The 19250-nt window shown below is 40.7% G+C and overlaps 1 protein-coding gene across 1 annotated transcript in view; it reads right to left on the bottom strand.

Annotated features, from left to right (window-relative positions):
* Positions 1–16881, bottom strand: part of UBE2H (ubiquitin conjugating enzyme E2 H) — a 94459-nt gene extending 77578 nt beyond the window's left edge. Inside the window, exon 1 of the mRNA XM_033099114.1 lies at positions 16381–16881. Coding sequence (XP_032955005.1) covers positions 16381–16433 — 53 coding nt within the window. The 5' untranslated portion in view covers positions 16434–16881. The remainder of the gene's footprint in view (positions 1–16380) is intronic.
* Between the last annotated feature and the right edge of the window lie 2369 nt (positions 16882–19250).

Genomic DNA, 19250 nt, shown 5'->3' with positions numbered 1-19250 from the left:
ATCCTGTGCCAGGTAGGTACTAGATTAATTGGGGGGAATCACTACATAAATTATATAAATGTCTAACCACTATACTGTACACCTGAAACTAATACAAAATAATACTAATATAAAATAAAACTAATATAAAATAACTGCAACTGAAAAAATATATATTTAAAAAAAAAGTTATTAACTCTAGTTGCTAAAAGTGGTCCACTGAGGTGAATGGATAAATAAACTGGGGCCGGCCCGGTGGTTCAGGTGGTTGGAGCGCTGTGCTCCTAACGCGGAGGTCGCCAGTTCAATTCCCACATGGGCCAGTGAGCTGCGCCCTCTACATCTAAGATTGTGAACAAAGGCACTACCTGGAGCTGCTGGGCTGCCATGAGCAGCCGGAGGTCGTGGGGGAGAGGCGGAAGGGGGAAAAAAAACACATAAATAAACTGGTATATCCAGACAATGGAATATTTTCGGTGCTAAAAAGAAATGAGTTATCAAGCCATGAAAAGACACGAAGGAAATTTAAATGAATAATACTAAGTGAACGAAGCCAATCTGAAAAGACTATATACTGTATGATTCCAACTATATGACATTCTGGACAGGGCAAAACTATTATGGAGACAGTAAAAAGACCGGTCAGTGGTTGCCAGGGGATGGGGTGGGGGGAACAAATAGGCAGAGCACAGAGGATTTTCAGGGCAGTGTTAAGTACTCTGTATGACACCACAGTGATGGATGCATGTCATTATACACAGGTCCAAGCCCATAGGATGTACAACAGCAAAAGTGAACACTAATGTAAACTACTTTGGGTGACAATGACGTGTCAATGGAAGTTCACCAACAAATGCATCACTCTGGTGGGGGATGTGATAATGGGGGAGGCTGTTCACGAGTTGTGGGGCAGAAGGATATGGGAAATCTCCATACCTTCCCCTCAATTTTGCTCTGAAGCTAAAACTGCTCTATAAAAATAATCTTGATTAAAAGAAAATTAAAAAGGCCCACTAGGGCACTCAAACTTTAAAAAGTGAGCAAAGGAAATAGAGGTTACCAAAGAACTAGCTGAACACCTGCCAAGAGTCATCAAGCCAGTAAGATGACCCTGTCACACTACTGACTCTTAGCACTTACATGACGTCCAGATGCTGGCAAAGGCCAAAGGTCTAAAAATGCACCACCAGCGTTACTAAACCAATAAAGAGCTGGTTACAAACACTTCTGACTTATATGCCACACAAAAATACAGGTCTCCCCTTGAGTTGATATCTAAATTTTGAACTGTCCTCTACTACCTTAAAGAATTTATTACCACTATATTTATAACTAATGAGATATTCCCCATTAATATTCAATTTCTACCTTTCTTCCTCACTGTTTTCAAGGAAGCCCCTGAGAGATCAAAATGTTGGCTTAACTTTTTAACCTAGACCAAATGGGTTAGGCTCAATTTTAATATCTCACTGTTACTTTTCCAGAGGTCACTTATCAAATAGCCTCAGCTATAAATATACTCTGCTCAAGAAAACAATGTATTGTTTATACTTTAAGACTTTCAGCATATGAAAATCAGTGTTATTGTAGAAAAGAGAAAATGGCAGAAACACCAGACAAAATAAAAATATACCAAAACTGTCAAAGTAAACAAGTTTTCTCATTTCAAGGAATAAGTTTCAATTGCTTAGAAAATTAAGTCAAGAAAAAGTGACATTCGATAGTTAATCCTTCCTAAAATAACTGAATTTCTGGTTAAAACTGCCAACTACAACTATATCAAGATTTTCATTGAAATTACAAATAGAAATGCTAAAACAAACAAACAAACAAAAAAAAAAAAACAGTATCCAAATGGTGAAAAATACATTGCTTTAAGATAGAATAAAATGTTTCTATGGGCCAAATTAATGGTCCTTTGCTAGAATTAGCAGCTGATGCGAATATATTCTTCTCTTACCAGTTAATTTTGTAACTACAGTCTAAGTATTCATTTCACACAGTAGATAGGTTCTGTGACTTTGAGCAAAATGACACATTTTACCTACCACAGACTGTTATCAATGAGTTAAGTTCCCATCGTGTCTCATCAATATTATAACAAAATGATATTATTCAAGGACTTTCTGTAGTTAATAACAAGAAGAAAACATAATAGCATTAGCACTACCTTACCAAGTTCTCAATCTCATTCTGGTTTAAAACTCTTTAAGATTATAGAATTCCTTCAGTTAGGCTCTTTCCCCCATCCCTTCTTCCACCTCCCTCCCCCGCCTCCAGTTCAAGCCGTTGTTTCTCAGTCTAGTTGTGTAGGACACAGCTCCCTGGCCCATGCTGGTATTAGGAGCCTTGCGCTCCCCTCGGCTCAGGCAGTGAGTAGGCCACTCACAACAGCTCTCGCTCCCTGCCAGCCTCACCGCAGCCCACGCAGGCTGCCGGCCACTCACAGCAGCACACAGTCGCCAGTGGCAGCCCACCGCAGCCCAGCTCCAGGGAGAGCTGTTGTTCACAATCTTAGCTGTAGAGGGCGCAGTTCACGGGCCGTGTGCGATTCGAACCAGCGACCTCAGCATTAGGAGCATGGCATTCCAACCACCTGAGCCACCGGGCCGACAGGAGTTATGAAGCTCTTACCTAACAGCTTTTGCCATTCATCATGCTTATATTCATTTCCACATATGAATATTATAGATCTGAAAACAGCCAAATGTAGAAAAGTAAAATCTGCCATGGAAATTGCTAAACAAATCCACCAAATCTGTGTGTTATTAGACCACATCCTCAGATATTTGCATCCCATTTTATTTCCAAAGGGACAGTACCAATTTACACTTAATTCAAAATCAAATGTAACTTCTGTACAAAAGCCACTAATAACTAAGATTAATGCACTGATGATACCTTACAATCAATGGTTAAAAACAATTATTCCCTCCAGGAAGTGGAGCCTAATTCCTCTGGTCCCTTTGAGTGTTAGCTGCACTTAGTGACAAGCTACCAAAGAATAGAATACAGAGGGAAAAACAGTAACTTTACAGTGGAGAAACGTAGCAAGCACTACCTTAGCCACATGGATCAAGGTTAACATAACCGTGATATCATGAGGGTTTCTGAGGTATTCTTTCCAAAAACCCACAATGAATTTTGCCAAATTTTAATACCTCACAATTATAAGACCTAATCGTGAGAGGGAAAGTCACATGAACTGAAATTGAGGACCACTCCAAAAAATACTCCAAAACTGTACTCCAGTACTCCAAAACTGCCAACGTCATGTACCAGGAGTGAGAAATGGTCACAGACTAGAGAATGCTAAGGAGAGACGACCTCTATACGTATTATGGTATCCTGGATTGAATCCTGGAGCAAAAAAGAACCCTCATGGAAAAACTGGTGAAATCTGAACAAAGCCTGGAAGTTTGGGTTACAACAGTGTACCAATGTTGGTTTCTTAGTTTTGACAAATGTCCCATGGTAATATAAAATGGTAACACAGAGGTCATCTCTGTACTATCTTTCAACTTTTCTGTGTATCTAAAATAAGAAGTTTATCTAAAAAGTCAAAAGCTCGAAAAACATTAAGGCAAAAAACAGTAGAAAATGAGAAGGGCTGCTTATATCCCAAGATTTTTCATCCCAACTTTTAAAAATTTAAGCATCTAGTTTTTATAAATGCTTAGCTGCGTCGAGACTAATAATTAAAGTTACTATAACATGAAGCAAAACATGACTATAAAACATTGACTGTAACATGAAGCAAAATTGGTACTCAGAGCTTAAATATCAATAAAAATGTTGCCACCCAAATTTTTTGCAAAATATGAATTTAAAGTATCTGGAGAGTGTTAAAAGACATAAAGGTAAAATATTTAAATGCTTAAATACTTAACTGTTTCAGATTGATGGGATCCTATCCTGGCTCTGGGCCTATTCTTTTACTCAATTATACTTCCATTCCCTAAGTTACCTTTTAAAAACAAAATATAATTTAGGTAATTAAACACATAAATTTTTGAAAGGAACGGCATGCTGCCATTTTAGCCTGATAAAAGCTTCTATCAATCAGGCACTCTTACAGGCCTTATTTTAGTTTTTAAATTGACAGGGTGCATACAGTTCAGACACCCCAAGAATACAAAATGCAATGTCATTTAATCTATTGTTGTAAAAAGATACCAGGACATTTATATTAAAACCTACTAAGTCATTTTCATTTTTTCCTTTCACTCTTACATTCATAAACAGGATTAACTGAGGCATTAGGCTATACTGTTTTAATTTTTCACGTAACAAATGTGATTACTAAGTAGTAAAACTGATTTCGTAAGTCACAGATGAAAAGCAGATTCCTTCTTTCAACTTTGGCTTGTATTTTTTCCATCTATAATAAAAACAAAATACCAGAGTTTACTCTCCTAATCGGAAGCAGTACAGTGAAGCATCTGTGTTCCTCAAACTGTTACTAAGGCCATAAACTATATTGCCCAGAAAGAATACAATTAATTTCAACTCAAACAGCCCCTGTATTCAGAAAGCAACCGTTGCTTTATAATATTATTATTTGCATTCCAGGTTTTCTCCAAGTAGAGAAACACACTAAAATATATATAAGTGTAATACCTCCCAAAATTTAACTTTAAGTAATAAAATGTCATCCGGATTTCATCAGAACTGACAAAATGAAAAAATGACACTTGAGAAAACAGACTACTAAAATCATTACGTTTTATCCAATTTATTCAAATGAGTAATAAGCCCCAATTTAAAAGCACACACGTCATACACTACTTTCTTATTCCACAAAATAAAGAATTTCTGGGGAGGCCCATTAGCTCAGCTGCTTAGAATGCGGTGATCTTAACAACAAGGTCGCCGGTTCAGTCCCTCCATAGGCCTCTGTGAGCTGCGCCCTCCACAACTAGACTGAAACAACTACTTGACTTGGAGCTGATGGGTCCTGGAAACACACTTAAATAAAAAGATTTAAAGGGCCATCCCAGTGTCTCAGGTGGTTGAAGCGCCGTGCTTCTAACGCCAAGGTCACCAGTTCGATTCCCACATGGACCAGGGAGCTGTGTCCTACACAACTAGACTGAGAAACAACGGCTTGAACCGGAGTTCGGGGGGAGGCAGAAGGGGGGAAATTTTTTTAAAAAAATAAAGAATTTTGGCCGGCCCAGTGGCTCAGGCTGTTGGAGCTCCATGCTCCTAACTCCGAAGGCTGCCGGTTCAATTCCCACATGGGCCAGTGGGCTCTCAACCACAAGATTGTCAGTTCAACTCCTCGAGTCCCACAAGGGATGGTGGGCTGTGCCCCCTGCAACTAGCAATGGCAACTGGACCTGGAGCTGAGCTGCGCCCTCCACAACTAAGACTGAAAGGACAACAACTTGAAGCTGAATGGCACCCTCCACAGCTAAGACTGAAAGGACAACAACTTGACTTGGAAAAAAGTTCTGGAAGTACACACTGTTCCTCAATAAAGTCCTGTTCCCCTAAAAAAGAAAAAGAATTTCTAATTCTATTTCCCATTAAATAGAAAGATATGTATCTTTGTCAATTAAGATAATCCTTTTCAAAGGCTTGAGTATATATTATACATATTTATATATTTATTATATACTATATATATATTCATTTTTTTTCCAGGTCACCGCAAAAAATGGAGAATAAGCACAAGTAGACATGGTATTTCGTTAGTCATTCTTTGAATTACAGGATGCAAAGGGGCCAAACCTTAATCCTGGAAACACGATCCCCTAGGGACAGGGAACTACTCTCATTTACCTTGTCTGAATAGCACAGGAGGATGCTGGGTGATAGAGGACTCTTGACTTCCTACCTTGAGGACTTAAAGAAAATACAGTTAGTTAGCAGCTTCTGAGTCTCAGAAACACTCACCAGATTGAATAATACTAGCTCAGAAAAAACAAATTCTTTGGAGGCAAGGAGAGACCAGAACCTTGAAAGTGTAGGAACACAAAATTCAGGTGCCCAATTCCCACTGTGCCTGACTTCAATGAACAAAGTTCAAGCTAATCTAAGGCACAGCCTATATTTACATTCAGAGAATACATAGCAAAGTAGTAACTATACATTTTTAGCAGAAGTAAGTTCGAGTTTGATAAAGAACTGCCACGCTGCACAAAGAGAAATAGGCCAAGTATGCTCTGATTTTCAAACTTCTAGATAAAAGGATCTGGCTTCATTACTACTTTTAATTAAGCGTGAATGGAAGACACTGTAAAGGATCTGGAAATACCTTCTCTTTTAAGGGTTTATTTATGTACTTTCCTGCCAGTGAATTTAACCGTCTTGCTCAACTCCTAGAAATCAGTCAAAATATAAGCTAGGAACACTAACAGAAAACAGACATATAGGTTGAACTATATGAAATGATATTATAGTCTTTATGAGCCACCAGTAGTCTTCCAGATGTATTATGGTTTACATGCTCTAAAACTCTTAGTTAAATCTCAAACAAAGGAAAAGCCACATTAATTAATCAAAGACAGAAAGAATATGGTACCTAACTATTCTAACCTAAAAGCCTATAGAAAGAAAAGATAAAAGCAACTGTGTTCACGAGAGCATGAATGACTCAATCCAGGTATACGCCAACATATGTTATTTGATAACCAAAGGCAGCATTCAAGAACTGTCTTTCTTTACTGCTAGGAGAAATGGGCAGCAATCCAGATAATTAGACTAAAGAACACACGCAAAGGTCTACTTCCTCTCCTTCTTACACCCATAAAACAAATCTGAATAAAAAGTTTTTTTGTTTTTAATCTCTAAGGATACAAATGAATAGAGAAACAAAATACAGGTTTCCCTTTATTCGTTATCAATATGGTAGCTATGATGAATTGGATGAATTAGTCAATAAAATTAGCAGATGCTAATAATGTCAAATTGTGTTGCCAAGATTGATGATTCTGTTATCAAACATGTATTATGTTCTACATTTAATATACTTATTTAACATATTCTAAAGCAACACTGAGATCAGCCACCAATTAAGAGCTAAAACTCCTTTTGTCAGAAAATGCTGCAAGCATTTAAAATGCATTTCCTTTCTATGTTCATCCATTTGAATATAATTTGTAATAAAAATCCAAAACGCCCAAGATTTACGTCAGGGCAGCCCCTACAGGAGCATTTCACTACAGGAGCCTTAGTTCGGGTTAGTGATCTGACCAAGTACAGTAGTCCCTCCTTATCCACGGTTTCCCTTTCTGTGGTTTCAGTTACTCACGGTCAACCACAGTCCAAATATAGTAAATGGAAAATTCCAGAAATAAACAATTCATACATTTTAAGTCGCATGGCATTCCGAGCAGCATGAAGACATTTCACGTAGTCGGGCTCCATCCTGCCCTGGATGTGAATCATGCCTCTGTCCAGTGTATCCACGCTGTATATTTAGTCATTTAGTAGCCATCTTGGTTATCAGGTCGACTGTGGAGGTATGGCAGTGATTGTGTTCAAATAACCCTTATTTTACTTAATAACAGCCCCAAAGCACTAGGAGTGATGCTGGCAATTCGGCCATGCCAAAAAGAAGTGGGAAAGTGTATGTATGTACATGCAAAATCATAGGATATGTAGGGTTTGATAGTATCCATGGTTCCAGGCATGCAGTGGGGGTCTTAGAACTATACCTGGTGGGTATGGCGGGACTCCGAACCAGTTCACAGTTGTGGGACCCTAAAAGCCAACAAAGCATTTGTTAATGAAAAAAAAAAAATCCAGTTTCTTTCCTTTGGATTGAAACAAAAAGGGTTATGTAGTTTCAAGCTTTGTTGACAAAGAGATTTACTAATTTAGTAACAGAGTTTGATAAACAATTTGCAAAAAGGTCCTAAACATTCAGTAGTCTATAAGACCATAAAACAATATATCCAACCACCTAGTAGTCTCTTATGGACAAGATTCTAACCAAATCAACCTTCTACAGATAAACACTACAAGGGAAATGTTTACCTGAACTTCTGAATTTTCAAATTCATCAACCTTTCAGAAACTATCTATGTAATATAAAGTCAACTGATTGAGAGCAATGTCCAGATAACCAAAATTACACTGAAATCATTTGGACAAAACAACTAAATTTATTTTCACTAAACAGAATAGTAACCCAATTGCTTCTGAGGTAACAGAACCACCAAACTCTTTATCTAATTTTCTGTTTACATTGCCTCAACTAAAATTTTATAATCCAAGGAACCTTGAAAAGTATACATGATAAAAACATGATACATGGAAAAAGAAACATTTTGCCTAACACTGAAAAGAAAATGCTTAATTTGCAACATCAGTAACAATTTCAAATGTAGGAATGCCTCTTACTTGTATACATAATGCCCCCCCCCAAAAAGTGGTTTCAAGTTAGAACTCAGGAAGTTGAACAAAAGACATAAAAATTCCATTCCCAACCAATAAAGAATATTCTAAATCCCCAAATACAGTTCCTACAAGTGCTATAGCCTAGGCACATTTCGTGAGCCCAAAGCTGACCCAGCCAGGCCTCTCTTCCTAAAGATGACAAAGTCCAGCCAAGCCTCTCCCCTTCACATGGGTTTCTTACACCTCCCTGACTTCTTTGCAAGGCCGGGTCAAAAGCTCAGTAGTACCTATTCAAACTGCCTACCTAATGCCCTAGACACCTAGAAACAGAGCAAGACAAACAGGATCCAACTTCATCCCTCACGTGTGCATATAGCTGCCCTGTAGGGATTTCCACCACCTGGCTCTTGAAGATTTGGATCCTGCCAGCCACGGCAGGTACCGCCAGAAGCATCAGCCTGCAAACAACCAGCCACCTTTCCCAAGCAAGTAGCAAAGTACAGAGAAGCAACTACAATAACCAAAGTACCTGCCCAGAAAAATATAACAAGTTTTCTCAAACCCAATATCCCACTTGAGAATCACTAATGTAACAACAGCCTCTCAAAAGTACACGCCGACTTTCCTGTGTTTTCAAAGGTTTCTACATTGCACCTGAATTACACTTTGGCAATCTGAAAATAATACACTGATATACATGAGCACAAGCCTCCTGTCTGACGACTGAACCAAAGTCGCCCACTGAATAATTATCATTGCATAAACCAGGTTGTCTTGTTTCTTGTTAGCAAAGCTAAATGTTCCAGGTATCAGTAATAAGATGTTAATTTTTTAAGCAACATGCATGTAAACACCTACACATAAATTTTAATATTTGTAATTTTTTCATAAAGAATATACCAACTATTACAAAGCAACGTGTAATTTTTTTTTATGGCATGCCTATTAATTAGCCTATCAAATAATTCACATAGGATGCCAAAAAGTAACAAAACAAAAACCCCCACCATTTTGTTAAAAATTACCTTTAAAAAAGATTCCAGGAAAACATACTAAGGGATACCTAACTCTGAAAATCTGTTTCCTATTCTGCCACTGAGTTGCTATTGCTTTTCTCTGAGTTTAGTTCACGTGAATACTGAAGATACTATACAGACCTTAACAGAGTTCCATGTTTAAGTATTTGTAAACTGCTGTAAAGGTAACTGGAAACGCTAAGTAAAATTAATGTTAAAAAAAAAAACTTTCATCAGGACTTTACAAAACGCAAGAAAAGGGTACCGTGCACAAAAAGTGTGCTCACCTTTTCAAAAACGTATACAGTCTTACTAGCAAATGCAAAAACATAAGTTATTTGTGACCATAATTGTAAAATCCCACTCTAAAGGGCCACAAAACAAAAATATTTCACAATGAAAATTTCATTCACTAATTTTGAATAGGGGAGAGGGAAGACCAGCTACAAAACTAACTTTGACAGAGATAGGTTAGAAATCAGTGCTTTAGGATCATGCTATATAATGGGGTTCCTTCAAAATACACAATTGAAACAACAGTTTAATGTCACAATCTGTGTATGAAATAACTACCAATCAGTAAAAATTAAATTCAAGCTGTTAAAAAGTTAAATCTATACCTACCAAATGATTCAGCTATTCTACTCTATACTTATCCGAGAGAAGCGGATGTCCATACAGCTTTATTTGTAATAGCCCCAAAGTGGAAACAACCCAAACGGCCATTAAGGTAAAGAGGTGAATGCATAAACAAATTGTGGCACAGCCATACAATGGAATACTTACTCAGCAGTAAAAAGGAAATAACTACATAGTAACAACAGGAGTGAATCTCAAACTATAGTGAAACAATCCACACAAAGAGTACATACTGTCTGATTCAATTTACAGAAAATTCTAGAAAATACAAAATCATTATAGTGACAGAACTCAGATCACTGGTTGGGGGGAGGGAGAGAAAGACTACCTAGGGGCACAAGAAACTTTTATGGAAGATGAATACGTTCACCATCTTGACTGTGGTGATAGGCTTCATGTGTAATACGAGCAAAACTGATCAAATTTAAATATACACAGTTATTTATACCAACTATACCTCAATAAAAGAAAAGGAAAAAAATTCAAGATACCAAAACTAATTCTACAGCTCTTGCCAGTCATACCTATCTGCTCATGAATGTAATACATTTAACCCACCACTTCACAGTAGGCACTTCACGAAGTACAAAAGTATCCCTAATTTGAGGATTACCATTATCACAAAAAACATAAAGTTTAAACAAAGAGATCAGAACACATCTTTCATCACTATGCCAGGCTGACTGGCTTCAGCGCTGAAATGACACCAAGAAAAACACAACAGAACAAAATGAAAGCCCAATGAGTGCTGGCCCCAAGGTTTTTAATTAAACATTTTAATTCAAATGTTTACTATCTTAGATCTAGAATCCTAGTTTCAGAAAATAGAAATAATCCAAAAATACAGGGAAAGTCTTATGCCTAAGAGGTTACCTTCAATCTTATCACAGAAAAATGGCAAAGAATTAAACCAATGGCAGGGCAAGGAATGGCATAATTACATCAGCTATGCATTATGTCTGGTATTTTTAACTGTGAAAGATGGTTGCAAAAATACTAAGGCACATAACCTGTATAATCAACAGGTTTAAAATAATATATCCTGGAAGGAAAAAAGGACTTTTAAGAAAAAACACCAGAATGTTAACCTTCCAGGACAATGGTTATTAAACTGTGGTCCCTAGGCCAAAGCACCATCATCATCCGGGAACTTGTTAGAAATGCAAGTTCTCAGGCCCCACTCTAGACCTATTGAATGGACAACTCCAGAGGTGGGACCCAGCAACCTGTTTTAGCAAACCCTCCAGATAATTAAGATGACCCTAAAATTTGAGAATCACTGTTTCAAGGATAGGATTATGGGTGACTGTTTTCTTTCTGTAACCTTCATTTCCCTCAATTATCTTAGTATTTGTATAATCCAACTACGTTTTCTCATTATTTTACTAAAATGTACACTGTGGGTCTACAGTTGAAAAGCTACTGCAATCTAAAGTACTTTTGCAGGTGTGAATTGCATGCCTAAAAATCCAATGATTTTTGGAACCATTAAATCTGTTAAGACTGAACAATCTACTAAATTATATACACTATACATAAAATGCAGATCAAGGTGCCGGGGAAATTGTGCTAAGCTGAATTTTTAGGCTTGCGTATAATTTACTAGAACTGCACTGCAGGAATCAGATGTCCTAAAGCTATGAATGCTTACTCATGTAGGTTCCTGCTTAACCAAAATAAGTACTAGTATGTTATATTTGTCACCAAAATCTAGGCAGAGAAGATAAATTCAGAACACTGGGAGTTGCCAAAGCTGTAACTTTTAGCTTGAAGACCATTAAACTGTTCCACCTTCCACCTCATCAGCTCCTAAAACAGAGGCCACAGGAAATAAAAGGCAAAATACAGGTTCCCAACTGACACCAGAGCTGGTTAAAACATTACATAATTGTCTACACTTTGAGCACAAATCAGAGTAACAAAGATTAATAACTTAGGGATAGAATGACTACTGATTGATAGCAAAATACTAAAGTTGGTGTCAAAGACAAATGGCTACACATTTTAATGTTTATTTCCATTTTTTAACATCTTTTAAATAACAGGAACACAGATCCCCATACATACCATCACATAAAATTCACATTTTAACCTTCCTATTCCTTGAAAAGTCAATTCTGAAAATACAATTATAAAGTTATTACAAAAAAAATCATGATTAAAAAGTTATTACAAAAGGTGATACAGTGCTGACCTGCTATCAACAGCCCGTAGTTTGATTTTTAAGGAAAACTGTTTGACTAGTTATATAAGCATCATGACTACCCACACTACATTTTTCACTACAAAACCCCCAGCACCTAACACCAAGCCTGGCACAAAATCAAACGTTTGAGGGGATGAACTGTTATTGAAAGCTTCTGAAACCCTTAGGCAGATACCCAGGATTCTGTAAGATTCACTAATGCTGTTAATGAAAAGGTGTAAGTCACTGGCCTTTCCTACCACTCTTAAAGCTTTTGTGGAGGAAGCTTACATTTCTACCATACTTCTGAATCCCTGCATGAGTCAGTTAAGTACACTTAAAGTCACAACATATCCTGTTTTAAGTTATGACACGGCCTCTGAAAAAGGGAATCTTTGAAAACTTAGTCCGATAAAATAAGTTTGAAAATCTCACACCACTGACACAGAGAGTATGCAAAGTCCCCATTACTTATCAGATCCACTTTTATGATTTAACCTAACATTTCTTGCACTCCAACTGGTCAGGTTTTCCTGTCCTCCTTTTACCCCGTGAAAACACACTTGATCCTATAACACCACTCACAAAGCCTCCCCAGCCCCTACTTCTTTTGTATATAAACACGCTCTGGCCACACACTCCATCAGCTGTTCGGTAGCTCCGCCCCTCCTCCTTTTCCGGGTAGTAACAGAGCAGCCAATGAGTTGTGAGGAGCTGTGCCTGAGGCCTTTTGCCTGCATACGCTTTTCCAAAACAAGCAGCTCCAGCCTTCAACAGGGGCCACTGGTTCACAGATAAAAGGATCACCAGGCTGTGCAACAGGGTGAGACGAGTAACCCCCACCAACAAGGAAACCCGTGTAATCTGAGCTGTTTGTTCCTCCACCAGGGAGGACTTAAACCGATATTCCTTTAGGGCAAATCACGCTTTAAGGTCAGCAGAGTCCCAGTTCTCAGACAATCTAAATAATAAGCCCGGTTTGAGATGGAAACCTCAAAGGCTGCCAGGCTGGAAACAGCACAGTATCAGCCAGCGACCTGACTCGACAGACAAACGGCCACACTATTCACGACCATTCCACGAGATTTGGGCTAACTGCAAGCTTCCTGATTGGGACACATTCCTACAGGGCCCAAAAGTCATGTACATCAGTTTCTGGGCTCCTGGAGAGGTTTGCACAACCCTCAGCAAAAGGATCAGAAGAGAAACAATGAATGAGTCACAGTTTCAGAACATAATCGCCCAGCAGATTATTAAGTGCATTGGTGCAAAACACTCATTCCCTGCATAACTTGGGAGTCAGCTCTCCTCCTACCAACCTGCCACAAAAGAAATATCACCGACTCCAAACAACAACCAGAGAACCCATCAAGGTGGTAGAAGGCAGTGGCCCATTAGTTACTCATCCTCTTCTCTCCCTACCCCCACACCGCTACTTTCCTGCTGTATAGGTTCCCTACCAGGCTGTAAATCGTGGTGGCATAATTATGCTCAGGAGACATCCAAAAATGGGCTGAAACAGGAGATTGCAATGAAACTAGCTATCGGCCTCCACACCAAACAAATCATCAAGGGGCACTGAGGGGCAAAAAGCAAGTACATTCCTTCAGACCTTTTCTACTTCCTCTCCACCATCTTTCATTTTCAACCCCCAGCCCTCTCACACTATTGTACTCATTTTAGTAATGGGTTGGGAAATTTTTACTTAAATGTTTTGCTAAATATACCTTGCTTAAAAATTGTTGGCTCCATTTGGGCCTACCAGTGTGAATTCAACAGAGAAAGGAGGCCACAAAAATCTCACCCACACAACACACATGCACACACAAAAGAAAATACAAAAATGTTAACTTCCAAACTACGTTAGCCCAGAAAATAACAAATACGAAACAAAGATAACCTGTGCCTGTTAAATCGTGAGACTGGTGTCCTCCTATCTCATATCTCAGAGATCTATGATTTTTAAAGCGCCTCTGCTTTCTTTTGTCAGAAAGGAGGAAGGTGGGGAAAGAACAGAAGGCCAAAGCATCTTTGCCTTTCTTCATCTTCTACTAAAAATAAGCTATGAAATAAGCCACTTAGGGGAAGAAAAAAGAAAGACACCCTGCTGTTCTTTGTCTGTTTTCCTCTCCCTCTCCACCCCCCACACCCGACTCCTAAATGCGGTAATCATTCTAGATGCCACAACTACTAAATGAACAAAAGGCACTGTATGGAAAAGGCATCAGGTCAAGTTAGGCCTCACTATTTATCCTCAATCTTCTAAAAATATGTATGTATATAATTTGAGAATCTGACATTGATCAAAAACAGCTGGCATTCTCTTGCCCACCCCCATCCTAATTAAACATTAGGTAGAAATTTGCATTAGGTGTGACACTAACTCTCAATTCAAGATAAAAATAACTCAGATTCTGCCACCCTGTCATTTCCTAGTTTCTAAACAAAAATAAAACCCGAAACTGCTTTGTGTGAAATGTACACACAGCCATAGTTACAAGTTTTCCTGCAACCTTATGAAAAGCCAACATTACTGGTATCGTTCACACGTTTACAAAACTCAATCAGAGCCACAAACAGTTCATAAAAAGTCCATTTCACTTGTGCCTGGATATATGTTTGGTACGTAATATATACTTTATTACTTGCTCCTCACTTCTACCTCCCCCAAATTCTAAACTTCAAGCCCTAAACTTAGAAGTTTATCTACTGTTCCTAATTTCCAGCCAAGTTTCCTGAGTGAGGAGAAAAAACACCTTCTTATTCCTGAAAAGATTATAAAAAGAAAAAATCTCTTGCCCAGTCAACTTCCCTCCCATCCCCCACTTCCAAACCAAATGCAAAAACTACTTGTTTAAAAGTTTAGCAAATTCCATAACTGACTATTTAACAACAATCATCGATCTCTACAAAGAGGTAAAATGTCCAATCAAAACAGTAACAAAAGGAAGAAAGAAGGAATTCACCTGAAGAATCTAGCCAAACAACTTGAGTTATATAAACAAAACCCTGCAAAGGGGGAAATGGTGGGGGGATGGGGGTGAGGGAGAGAGAAGCAAGAGACAGGACTTTTTAACTGCATTTCACACACTACCACTCCCTACACGTTTCCCCCTCTCCCCAGTGATTAGTTGTCCAGAACACTGGGCTCATTTCCTCTCTCCCCCCCACCCTCTAAATTACTCCTTAAAAAATTTCTCGATTTGTCACAGGAACCTTCGCGAATTTCTCTAGCTGGTCATGAAATAATCAGTCTGGACTCCAACCAAAACCACTGCCTGACGGACTCTTATCAGTTACAGCTTTCCCACTGCTACCTCCAGAGTACATAAAGTTGGGGGAGGGGGGGTCGGAAAATAAAGGGTGTCATTTGGCAAGATCATGGCAATTATTCCCCAAGAACCTTATCCTCATAAAGGGTGTTTGCTCAAGTGCATAGTACAGGGGCTATTTTGTTAAGGAAATCCTTTCCCTCCCTCCCCCCGCTGTCATATGCATAATATGGAGGGTGGCTTGCTAGAGGGCCTGGGGGTCCTCGCCACATATAACTATGGGTGGGACAGGCTTTGTCAGTGGAAAGAAAAACAGTGAGGTTCTACTAGGCACCAGAAAGCTTAACAGGGGTCTCTGATTTAAAACATTCAGAGCTCTTTATCACTTACAAGAGGGGGCACTGAGCAAACTACTCTCTTCCTAATATAGAAAGGAATTAGGGATAAAGGAGGTCACTTGAGTTACCCCAGTTCAAGAAGCACTGTGAGTGGAGGGAAGGGAGGCATCTCAAGAAAAGGAGAAAAGGCTTCACTCTCCGGAATTTCTATCTCGAGTCCCTAAAGTCAAAAGAGCAAACAGGAAAGAGAGACCCTGAAGGTGGGCTCGTAGGTGAAGAGAGGTGGCTGGTACTGGAAAAAAGAAAAAAGGGGGGGCCGTTTAGGGAGTCCAAACGTCGTGGTGGAAAGTCATGAGCACTGGGGGTGCAGGAAGAGCGAGGAAAAACGCACGTTTCGGGGTGCTGCAGATAAAGGGGGAGCTGAAAAGGCTCTCGGTCATGGGAGGTGCCAAGGAGCCGCCGTAGGCGCTGGTAGGAGGGAGGGAGCCTCGGACAGTGCCCTGTAGTGCCCCAGGGCCCTCGCTTGGGTTTCAGGGGGGTGCCCTGGGCATCCCCACACCGCCCCCCACGTACAGCCTGAATCCCCCCTCCACGAAGGATACAGCTTGACCACGTCTGTGTCCATCCGCCTCTTGCCCGGACTGGGGGATGACATGGTGTCGCCGCTGCTTCCCCGTCGCCTGCGCCGCCGCCGCTGCCTTTCTCCCTTCCTCCGCTGGTCTGTCACGGGCCCCGGGCCCCGGCTCCTCGGAGCCCGCGGACGCGCCGGCTCCTCGTTAGAGGTGGCAACACCCTCTAGGTCCTGTCCGGTCCAGTCAGCCGCCGCCCCCCGCACGGGGAACACCCGGCACTGTCCGGCCGAGTGGGGGTGGGGACCCCGCGGCGCCCGGCTCGGGCTGCCCCTCTCCGACTGTGGGTTCCGCTGCGGCCCAGCCCCGGCGCTACTCTGCGCCGCGCGACGCTCCCTCCTGCCTGCTCTAGCTCTCTCGTCTGCTCGCCCGATCACCCTCTCTTGGCTCCCTAGCAGCCTCCACGACCAGCGGACGACTCCAGCTCAGTCGGCCTCTCTACCCTAGCCTCGCTCTGGGCGCCGTGACGTCACCTCTGTGACGTCATCGGCAGGGCGGGTCCAGTGGGCGAAAGGGGTGGGTCGCCGCGGCGTGGACTTTCGTCGGGGATTCTGGGAGATGTAGTTCCTTTTTCTCCTGCCTTCTCGGCCCTGGGCCCCCTCCCCCAACTCTCCCACACAATCGCTCAACTGCCAGTGTCGTTATCATCATCATAAACGATAATAGTAAATAATGGCAATATTATTACTTTCATGTGTTTTAGTGTAATGAACCTCCTTCTCACACACTGTTAAAAAGGCTGTTTATTTGATTTGAGGAGGCCAAGGTGGCTGTTACTCAGGCACCAAAATCTGGAAATTTCCGGCTCCAGCAGGTTCCCTACAATCTAACCTCCTTAGATGGAGAGAATTTGTTTACAGCGATTTTAGACTATAGCGAGGCTTCCTCAGAGCTTGCAAACCAGGATTCATTATTCTCCACGTATATAGATAGGGCCACTATTTCAAGGATTAGCGTTGAGGCAGCAAGGCGGCAAGGCCAAACATAATTTAGTACCCACATCCTTACTCTACAGAGTATGAGGTAATTTCACAAAATGAATGACTGACAGAAGCAGAAACACCTTACATATGCTGTAGTTGAGGACAAAGATTGCCCTCCAAATTCCTATACCAACCCTACATACTCATTCATTCAGTAAATATTTATTGAGCACCTACTATGTACTGATCACTCTGCTGGACATACAGATATCATGGTGAACTAAGAATGACTCTATAAATTTGCACAGCCCTCCCATGTGGTCTGTGGATTTAGAGTGTCAGCATCACCTGGGAACCTGTTAGAAATGCAGGCTTGAGCTTCACCTCAGACTTACCGAATTAGAATTTGCAGTTTAAGGAAGTCCCCAGGTGACTTCTATGAGCAGTGAAGTTTGAGAGACACTGCTCTGCAAGGCGCTCCAAAAAAAGGGATGTGGAACCCAGGAACCAGCCAGGCAAAAGGGGCAGGCAAGAGTGTTTTAGGCATCTCTATATTTATACCACATTTTCACTGCCATCCATTTTCAAAAATCTTATGTATGCATCCACTAGTACTTTGTCAGTCCCCTTATGTAACCACACACACACACACACACACACACACACACACGGCAATCAGCTAAAGTTGAACGGTGTTTGCTCCCATCATTCCATCCCTCAAAATGACCAGCTAGTTTGTGTGTGAGCTAAATGTACATAACATAAAATTTGCCATTTTAACCATTCTGAAGTGTACGGTTCACTGGTATTAAATACATTCACAATGTTGTGCAACCATCACTACTGTCCATTTCCAGAACTTTTTCATCATCCCCAAACAGAAACTCTGTACCGATTAAACAGTAACTCCTTGTTCCTTCCTCACTCACCCCAGCCCCCGGTAACCTTTATTCTACTTTCTGAAAAAGATAGACTATTTTAACTGCTTCTGAAGGTGGTGCATTGTTTTTTTCCTACTGCACATAGCAATTCTGTCAGAAGAGGACATACTTGAACGAAGGAATTTCTAACTCCCTTTATTTGACCACTTTGCTAAAGGAAGATAAGAATGGAGCAGAAAATCGTTCCTGACTGAGTCTCCTCTAGGCTCTTTGGGCTTCTGTTGCTGCTACCTTGTCACCCAGTATGGCCCTCCACTCTCCTTCATCTGAGTAACTCCCGCTTCCATGCTCAGACAGTGCTTCGCAAGCTTTGGTGTACTTCAGAATCACTGGGGGAGCTTGTTTAGTTCACAAGTTTCCAGGCCCCACCCGTGGGGATTCTGATTCAGAAGGTCTGGGTGGGACTTGGGCGTCCATGTCTTTAACAAGCTGCCCTGATGATTCTGATGCAGGCCAAAGTTTGACAACCACTGCTTGACGATTCCAGTAGGTATGGGCACTTTCAAAACACCACCCTGACCCCTCAAATTGGGTCCTGTGCTTCCATAGTGTCCTGTGCAAATAAGGATGTTTCCTCCCCACCTGAGAGCAAGGTGGCAAGCTTACAGCATCCAAAGGTGTTGCTTCCAGAACAGTTAGAAAGAGTCAAGGATGGGACACTAAAGAAAGAAGGGCATGAGGTGGATCTAGAAATTTTCCCTGATGCTTTAATCCTCACAGATGCTATGCTACTGTGATCTAAGTACTAAGCAAAACTAATTAGAGGCGTGTTTAATTGGAGAAACTTGTTCTGGACAACACTGGAGGAGGTAGGGCTGTTCTACCTAGAAATGCAAGGGAGATTTAGCCCTCCGAGGCAGTCATTGAAAAGGAGTTATTGGGGCTGACCCAGTGGCTCAGATGATTGGAGCGCCATGCTCCTAAGGCCGAGATCACTGGTTCGATTCCCACATGGGCCACTGAGTTGCGCCCTCTACAG

Source organism: Rhinolophus ferrumequinum, chromosome 26 (genome assembly GCF_004115265.2).
Source record: "Rhinolophus ferrumequinum isolate MPI-CBG mRhiFer1 chromosome 26, mRhiFer1_v1.p, whole genome shotgun sequence".
NCBI lineage: Eukaryota > Metazoa > Chordata > Mammalia > Chiroptera > Rhinolophidae > Rhinolophus > Rhinolophus ferrumequinum.
The sequence above is the reverse complement of the archived record's forward strand: the minus strand, read 5'-3'. Positions and strand labels throughout refer to the sequence as shown.